Consider the following 10,022-nt stretch of genomic DNA (forward strand, 5'->3'; position numbering starts at 1 on the left):
ACAAGCCAAAATGTCTACACGATAGGGGGGAGTTAGGGGTGTGCCCGAAGTGTGAAACAAATAACGCGTTATATGGAGCCACTAAAAGGTTAGCCGCTTGCTAGCGGTAGCCTGTTGCATTACAGTACATGAAAGTTCACTTACCACATACACAGAGTAAGGAGACATGTCTGATAGGACGATGGCGAATGATTTGTGTTATGTATGTGATACTGTCATTCTCCATAGTGCCTGTAGGTGGCACCACCACTTTAGTAATTATTAGTAGTTGTGTTCCTTTAAATAAAGCAAGTTAAGAAGTTAAGTACCACAGTGTGGCTGTGTTATTTATCGTAGTGCATTCAAGAATGTATTCTACATGTTATGATAGTGAAAACATAACATATTTGGCGACGAGGTGGATTAATTTTCCAGGAAGCTACCACAGTGAATCGTGAGTAGTTAGGCGCACCTGAACTTTTATTTTATTTTCTCTGCGAAGCTAAAGTGAGCTAGGTTAGATAGAATGGCTGTTATTATAGGCCATATTGAAGCTTTTGATGAAAGTGTCGAACCATGGACCACCTATATTGAAAAATTTGAGTACTTTGTAGAAGCTAACAGCATTGATGCCAAAAAGAAAGTGCCTGTGCTACTCAGCGTGATTGGAGGAAAAACATATGGATTACTCCGAAGTCTGATTGCGCCGGATAAGCCGAGAGAGAAGAGCTTTAAACACATCACAGACACTCTACAGCAACATTTTTCTCCGAAGCCCCTGATCATCGCGGAATGTTTTCGTTTCCATCGGCGGAATCAGGAGGAGAGCGAGTCGGTGACACAGTATGTTGCAGTGCTTAGAGGACTATCAGAACACTGCGAATTTGGGGGACATTTGGATGATGCACTTCACGATAGATTTGTGTGTGGCTTGAAGAGTGAGGCTACACAAAAGCGCTTGTTGACTGAAACTACGCTGATGTTTCAAAGAGCAGTGGAGTTGGCGGTCTCCATGGAAACAGCGTCACACGAAGCGCACCAACTCAGCGGATCACTGACGGTAAAGTCTTTATCAAAGACTAAGACGTCAAACAACAAATGTAAACGATGTGGAAAGGACAACCATAATGATGATGACTGTTGGTTTAAGGACAAATATTGTAATACATGTGAAAAAAAGGGCCATATCAGTCGCGTTTGCAGGAAGAGTAACAATGACAGAAAAACAAAGAGTGGAAACAGAGCAAAAGCTGCACGGCCAACGCAGTATCTCTACGGATGAAAATTCACACTTTTTAGAGATCACCGCCCCCTTACTACGATCTTTGGGCCACAAAATGGAATTCCATCTATGGCGGCGGCACGTATGCAAAGGTGGGCATTACTTTTGTCTGCGCACAACTACACCATCGAGTACAAAAGAGCTGAACATCACGCAAATGCTGATGGTCTTTCCCATCTGCCATTACAAGTGGAACACAAAGAGAAAAAGGATGCTGTAGAGCTGTTCTACCTCGGACAGGTAGAGAAGCTCCCTGTCAGTGCCACTGATATTCGACGTGAGACTATGAGTGACTCTCCAAGTGTGATGAACTTTCTGTCCAACACGGGTGCTTAATGCGGGGTATGAGAGTCGTTGTTCCTCACAAGCTGCGGAAAAGGGTGCTGGAGGAACTGCACACTGGCCACCCAGGAATTGTCCGAATGAAAGCCATTGCTCGCAGTTATGTGTGGTGGCCGGGTCTTGATGCTGACATTGAACTGCAAGTGAAAATGTGTCAGTCATGTCAACAAATACAGAAAATGCCATCCCAAGCACCCCTCCACCCATGGGAGTGGCCAAGCAAACCATGGGAGCGCATACATGTAGATTTTGCTGGGCCGTGTGAGGGTCACATGTACCTGGTCGTGGTTGACGCACATTCAAAGTGGCCTGAGGTGCAGTTGATGACATCAACGACAGCAGAAAAAACAATTGGAGTTTTGAGGAACCTCTTCAGTCATTATGGTCTGCCTGAAGTTCTTGTGAGCGACAATGGACCACAATTTGTCTCTCAGGAGTTTGCAAATTTCCTGAAGGCCAACCATGTGAAACATATCCGTTCTGCCCCATATCATCCGGCAACTAACGGGCAGGCTGAGAGGTTTGTTCAGTCACTAAAACAAGCACTGAAGGCTTCTAAGGGCTCTTCTACTCTTCAGAAACGGCTGGAAACATTTTTGCTGACGTACCGCAACACACCACATCCGACGACAAAAGAGTCCCCTTCCCTGTTGTTTTTGGGACGCCAGTTGCGCACACGTCTTGATGCCTTAAAACCCAGTGTGACAGCTGCTGTGCGACTCTCACAGACCTCTCAGGTTCTCTGGCGAGCTGGTCGTTCAAAGCAGAGACAGTTTGGAGTAGGTGATGTTGTGCTGGCTTGTGATTACAGGGGGAGAGAGAGATGGACATCAGGAATGGTGATGGCTCAGAGTGGTCCAGTATCTTATACTGTGGATGTAGGTGCTTCTGAGGAATGGAGGTGTCATGCTGATCAACTTTTGTCCATTCCAAACCAAACAGCTGAAACTCAGTTGACAGAATTACCTGATAACAAGAATGTGTCTGTTCCGGTGCAGACCTCTGTAAATGCCACTTCATCTGCACCACCAACAAAGGAACAAGATGTTAACGGCGACACATTAACAGAGTCTCAGACAAAGCATGGCAAACTCGACATTCCACCAGCGCAGGTCAGACGTTATCCAGCCAGAGTGATTAAACCACCCAACCGTCTGACATTATAGGACTATGGAAACTGCTGGATTGAACTGTAATTAGTTATGTTAGTGAGCCTGTTCTGACATGGGGCAGAATAATCCCCGAAGATGTCATCTTAACATCGTGATGTCTGTCAGCCATCGGCGATGGACGATGGCATCGTCTATCGGCCCAACCCTAGTTTGCGTGTGTATGGGCGGCCAAACTGCATAGAAAAAGCTGTGGTTTTGAAAATACCCGACATAAGTCTTCAACCCTGCTCCTGTAGACCCACTGTCCTGCAAAGTTTGTTTCCAACCAGCACATCTGGCCTTACAAGTGATCCTGAAGACCTTGATTATCTGGTTCAGGTGTGTTTGATTAGGGTTGGAGCTGAACTATGCAGGACAGTGGGTCCCCAGGAGCAGGGTTGAAGACTTATGTTCTAAGAGCAGGGCATTGAAAAAAGCTTCTCTCATCAATGCAAACAAATGCACAGCACCTACATAAATATAAGACTGGTCAGTTTTTAAAATAGCCATGTTTGTACTTTTTGCATTTCACACTGTTGCAAGAAAGGTTTAATCAGGCTGAGCTTCTTGTCTGGTGCAGGCATCACCCTATGACACATTTTCTGTCTTAAATTGATCATTTATGTCAGCAGTATATAAAACAGTGGACAGAAACAGAGACAGTCCTGCATTGAGTGACCTTTTAAGAACAGCATAAAGGAAACGTATGCCAGAGGAGTTAGAGAAATAGTGCAGATGGGTGTCACTAGCCTTTGTGTGATATCACAGATCCAAGTGTTTCAACAAGCTGAGGAACTGTTTGCGGTGACAGAAAGGCTTAAAAATGAAAGAGAGTGAGAATCTTTATGGACACTTAGATGTTCAATTCTTGTAGACAATAACTTTCATATCAGAACATTTTAACCACGTATGAGTTAATTACTTTTGATGCTTTTAATGTTTGTGATTATTATATGTGCAGAACTGAATGACAGATCTGTCCATAATGTGCTCAATTGTGAAAAAAATGCAATATCTCAGGCAGAGGCATTGTTTATATTAGAAGCTAATAGAGATGGATGAGATAGGCTGTGGCCCACTTCTCAGATCATATATATTATTAATAAACGGTTTCTTTTGATTAACACCAGTGAAGCTTCCTACTAGTGTGTGTGTGTGTGTACATATATACTGTACGTACTTTCTCTAATAACTGCATTAATAACTGCATTAGTTTGCTATCAGTGGCTCAAATTTCCATTACTAGCTCTAAAATGACGTTTTGGAATTGGCAACGGAGGCGTTGAATGAGGTGCATAAGAAATTAGTCCTAGATACAAGATTGTTTTAATGACAAAAACCTGACAGATGTCTTGAAAAACAACATCTGAACAATGTCTTGAGGAGTTGTAACCATAAGCGGAATAAATGACTCTGGTTGAATTAACTTGGGTGTGCATTATTTTCTAATATTTCAATTTCAACAGGACCCCAGGCCCTCTCGTGGTGCAGACACTGTATAGAATATATCATTGTACTGTATGTTAACTCATAATCTTGGCTTTTGTACATTTTTTTTTTTTTTTTTTTGAGATTGTATGGACAAAACATTTTTCAAAATATCCTTTGTGTTCCACAGAAGAAAGTAAGACATACAGGTTTGGAATGACATGGGTGAGTAAATTTTCAGAAAAATACATCATTTTCATTTGTGAGGAACGGTTCCTTTAATATACTGTACTGTATGATGCTTAGGAATCACAGCATAAACAAGAGGAAAGGCCATTCTAAATTGCCATCAGACCTCACAGAGATATCAGAATGAAGGCAGATATTGATGCCTCCTTGGATTACCTCTAAGTGCTGACTATCCGTTTGCCTCCTCCGCTCAGGGGTACGGCTCAGATGACAGATTTTCGTTCCATTGTTCTGCTCTGCCAGCTGCAAGTCGATTACTCCATTTACTTACCCTGAGGAGATTAACCACAGAGCAAGTTCAGGGCCACTTAAGAGACTCAAAGGCTAGACCTCTCCAATAGCAAATGTTTACAGCAGACTGGAGAATCTCTGTGACAAAAGGTTAGACCTATGAGTTATCTATCCATGTTGTTGTCACGTTGCTACTGTGTTGGAGCGTGGAACGAGGAGACGGGGAATACATCAATAAGGAGATTTTAATGACTTCAACAGACATTCACAATACCAGACGAGGAAACATGGAAACACACACAGCTTAAATATAAAGGGAGCTAAAGGGACACACCTGGGATCAATAAACTCAACGGGGAACATCTGGAAATACATTAAATAATCAGGACAGGAACAGGAAGACCAAATAAGGGCATAGAAACACAACACAAGACAGAAACAGAGTCTGATATTACTCCCCCCCCTCCCGGAAGGCGCGTCCCATGCCGTAACAATTCCACCAGGGAGGGGGGGGGTGGGCGCCCTGGAGGCTGGTGCAGGACTGGGACACAGGGAATACCTCCAGGATGGATCAGGCAGACTAGGAAGCCATGGCGGAGCAGGCAGACTAGGAAGCGATGGCGGAGCATACAGTTCAGGAGGCCATGGCGGAACAGGCAGTTCAGGAAGCCATGGCGGGGGCGGGGGGTCTCTCCTCAACCACCACCAGTGTGCAGCATCCACCTGGATGATGCGACGGCAGCCACAGGACAACGGCGCCAGTGCGCTCACCACATACCAGCTACAGGTGGAGGAGAGAGAGAGAGATAGAGCCAATCAAGTGGTAGGGGATTATTAGGAGGCCATGATTGACAAAGGCCAGGGGGGCAAAATGAGATGAACTGTGGGGTTACACCCCTACTCTTTACGAGAAGTGCCATGGGATTTTTAATGACCACAGAGAGTCAGGACCTCGGTAACTCGGGGACTAGAACCCTCTCTAGGCCAAACTCGGGGACTGGGGCCCTCACTAGGCCAAACTCGGGGACTAGGGCCCTCACTGGGCCAAACTCGGGGGCTGGAGCCCTCACTGGGCTAAACTCAGGGACTGGAGCCCTCTGTGGGCTAAACTCTGGGACAGGAGCCCTCTGTGGGCTAAACTCGGGGACTGGAACCCTCTCTGGGCTAAACTCAGGGACAGGAGCCCTCTGTGGGCTAAACTCGGGGACTGGAACCCTCTCTGGGCTAAACTCAGGGACAGGAGCCCTCTGTGGGCTAAACTCGGGGACTGGAACCCTCTCTGGGCTAAACTCAGGGACAGGAGCCCTCTGTGGGCTAAACTCGGGGACTGGAGCCGACACTGGAGCGAGCTCTGGGGGGTGCTCTCGGGCAAGGAAGAGGGCCGTGAGTAGGGTTGGGTATCTCAGACCTGGTTTTATGTTTACGTGGCGCGATGCAATGCAACGCGTAAAAAGACAGTATAAGTCATTATATAATTATATATATATAATCCGTAATTATGTCCCCACTGGATGCAAAAAATGCATCGTTTATAATGAGTTTTAATGTTTTTGTCTCGTAGCTCCGGCCGGACAGGGCATCACAATATGGTAAGGGGCGTAACATTTCCTTCACACGCTTGAGGTATTCGGCCAATCACAACGCACTGGATAGCTGGCCAATCAGAGCACACCTCGCTTTTCAGACCGATGAGCTTTGTAAAAATCGACGCGTTTCAGAAAGGCGGGGCATAGAGGAGAAACAATAATGTACAGTATGTGGAAAATAATGTGTTTTTTGAACCTTAAACCGCATAAACACATTTCATTACACCAAATACACAAAATAATGTTCTTTTTAGCAGCATCATATGACCTCTTTAAATAATCAGGACAGGAACAGGAAAACCAAATAAGGGCATAGAAACACAACACAAGACAGAAACAAAGTCTGACAGTTGTAGTCTAGTCTCTGGTATCAGTAACCGAATATATATTCAGCTTCCTAGCTGCTAACCAGGTGGTTCATTGAAATCATACACAAGCGTGCCTTCAGAGACATTTTCGATTAGTTTATCATTTGTGGATGATATGACAATCTGACAATTTCCTCAAAACAACAACATCATCAACAAAACTACACAACAATACGTAGACCACTTAATAAGCTGGCTGAATGCAAAGAGAGGAAACATATTGTAATATTTGTATAGTCTAAATCTGTATCAAGTTTTAAGGGATTCAAAAAACAATTGTTTTATCTCAGCAGTAAAATGGAAAAAAGGAGTAGACTTTCTGTGCATGAATTTGATAAATGAGAAGACTGTCAAAAACACTGCCTCATTGCTCATTAAAATTTCTGCCTTCTTGAATATATTGCCCTTGGCTCAACTGATGCATTCCATTGTTTATTCTTACTGTATTTTCAACATTTTGGTGAAGTTACAGCTCATGCAAATGGTAGCAAAGTGGGCCAGTCAGAACCCCTCTAGAACAAAGAAAAAAAGTATTTACTGATTAAGCTTACTGTTTAGAGAGCTACTTCAAAGCCCCGAAGGCTGATTCATATATGTATATCTTCAGAGCTATAAGTATAATGATGGAAAATGACCCCAAGCGTATATTACAGCTGGCTTGTTAGTAGTATTTCAACACTATTCTTCTCTGTTTCATGCTCATGGAAGCAGTGCTTTCTGGTGTCCTACTCATCTTTACAATTTGATAAAAATGGTGAATAATACTCAACTCACTCTGTAATTCATCCTCTGAAAGATTACATTTCAGCTTACCATAAAAGTTGAGAAAAACAAAGACGTTTCAGAGCCTGCTGGAAACTATCTTCACTGAAACAATGAAATGTAACAATGAAAGAAAGACTAGCAAGACTTTTATTGGCCTCAGGTGAACCTAGGACAACTAATTCTATAGGAATCATGTACAGTTGCCACAAATTGCTCTTTCTTCTGCTTTTTTAAAATTGTATTTATTTATTTATTTTTATTTATCATCCGTTTAAACGTATGGTGCTGTCACCATGGGAACTTCCAAACAATAGGCCTATGTTGTGAGGAATCTTAATTATAAATAAGGTTTTATGAAAGGTATTTAAAGCTTGACTTGCTTGTGCATGTGCAGGACATATAGACCTGGAGTTTTGTGACATTTATTGAGTCATGACATTAACTTTGTTGGTTTTAAACATGAACAAACTTAAATATTAAAATTTCCTTGCAGATATAGAAATATGTCTATTTAAATACTGACTTCTTCCTTTACTTCTACCTTTCCTCATATGAAATAAAACATTCCCTGAAGCACAACATTATACAAACTTCCACAAATACTCATACCAACTGTTTTTTCGTCAAACTTTATAATGCAGTTTTCCTCTGGTTTAGTAAACAATGAATGCATGATATTCCTCTTTTGCATAACTTGGTTTAGAGAAAAACGTTATGTTTCTAAATGCCGCCCACTATGAAAGGTTATTCACATTATACATTTGAATTGCCTTCGCAAATGTAATATTGCCCCCTCAGGTGCATCATTTATGTCTATTGGATATGTAAATTGTTTCTTACTCAGTGCCTCTATCTAACTAAAGGGGAGATTATTGTATTATTGTGAATCTATAGCATGAAAACATAATGTATGCGTGCACATTCCTCCATTATGGGCTACATTACACATTTTAATGCTATATGAGTATTATAATATACATTTATTTGTGCTAAGTGATTCTACAGTTCTGTAGATTTTGAGATGCTACTATTTACAGAATAAAATATTTGCTAGACAAAAAAATAAAACAAAACAAAACAAAAAACAAACAAGCAAGCAATGGAAAATTAAAGTTATTAGCCTGCATTAAGTTTTGATATAATACAACAATTCATACATGTTCCCATAGTTTAGTCTGCCAGCATTAGGATTTTGCACTGTTTGCACACTCCGCATGTAGGCTACTGTATGTATTCACAACATCCCAGTTTTTTTGAAAGTCTAAACATCTGTGTTTTCTCTGGCAAATAAAGTAGCGGGATTTGTCTCTCTGACATGCTGGGAGCATGAAATGGGGATAAAAAAACTGGAGTGGAGTTGAGCTGGAGTAGAGTGGAATCTGTATTCCAGTGCAATGCTTGGCAACATGGATCCTTTGTGCTTTGATTTCTTTTAATACTATTTTCATTGACGGATAAGAAATATATGAAATCGCTTGAGCGATTTTGTCTGAAACATAAGTTAATCAATATTATTTGTTTATAGAGCTATACTGAATTTGCAGTCATTTTGTAGTACTAGATATATCAAAAGGGCTGTTATCTGTGGCCTTGCGCCTACAGCTGATCATGGCTGCGTTGATAATACGGCAATCGTGTTTTATAATATATGCACTATAGTCTATAAAGACCAGATCACCACAAAACTAAATAAAAAATAATAAATAAATAAATAAAATAAAAAAGTAAGGCTCTTACATCCAATTATAAATGTTCACATATATAGAAAAAGTAATAAACATTTTTGTACCATTAAATACTGAAAGAAAGTGTTTAAATAGAGGGAGAGGCAGTCTAAGTAGTTTTTTTATTAATTTGAGGGAATCCAGCAGCTGGCAAGGTCTTTAAGCAATAAACTGTTTTTTGCTGAAATTAACCTTTTTTGACAATGTAGCAAGATTTCTCTCTATTAGATTCCGGACGCACTTCAAAAGCTACATCAAAATTCAATCATATGACCACGCATCACGCTATATAGTCATGAGCTCACAAATATTCTGACACATTTATTGTGTCGAAATTCAAATTAAACAGACGTGAACTGTACTTTTTGTGACTCGCAACCAGAGACTGTCCTGCATCTTTATTGGCATTGTGTTCATACAAGAAAACTTTAGCAAGACATTTGCCAGTTCATTGTAAACTTCATACACAATGACTTTGAGCTTTTCTTTAAGGATGTTTTGTTTGGAATTTTCACTTTTGAGAAGCAATACAGAAATGTTTACTTTCTCTGCAACTTAATTATTTTGCTCGCAAAATATTTTATCCACAAATGCAACGTTATGAAAGTTACCCCCCACTTATCTTACTTTCAAGAAGATATTAAAATGTATATTAAATCTTTATCTACCTCCTGTAACAAAAAGGCAACTAAAACTGTGAATGTATGCTCATTTTTGGGTGTTTTTGTATAATTTTTTATCTGATAATTATTTATGTTTTGAGGGAAGAGTATGCTTTTTGTTGTGTGATCTGTTTATTTATTTTATTTATCTTATTTTTTTGTCATTTACTTATTTATTTATTTATTTATTTTTCTACTCTTTCTCTTTTGATTTGTAATTGCTGTATATTGTTTGTTCATCCTTGAACCCCTGGC

The 10,022-nt window shown here is 40.9% G+C and overlaps 1 protein-coding gene across 1 annotated transcript; it reads left to right on the forward strand.

Moving 5' to 3' along the window:
• Positions 1–1,593: 1,593 nt before the first annotated feature.
• Positions 1,594–2,769, forward strand: LOC107659282 (uncharacterized protein K02A2.6-like). Its single transcript, XM_016448163.1, has one exon. It carries the CDS (start codon positions 1,597–1,599, stop codon positions 2,767–2,769), a length of 1,173 nt encoding a protein of 390 aa, XP_016303649.1. The 5' UTR covers positions 1,594–1,596.
• Positions 2,770–10,022: the final 7,253 nt, after the last annotated feature.

The sequence above is a fragment of the Sinocyclocheilus anshuiensis genome, unplaced genomic scaffold, assembly GCF_001515605.1.
Source record: "Sinocyclocheilus anshuiensis isolate Anshui unplaced genomic scaffold, SAMN03320099.WGS_v1.1 scaffold1201, whole genome shotgun sequence".
NCBI lineage: Eukaryota > Metazoa > Chordata > Actinopteri > Cypriniformes > Cyprinidae > Sinocyclocheilus > Sinocyclocheilus anshuiensis.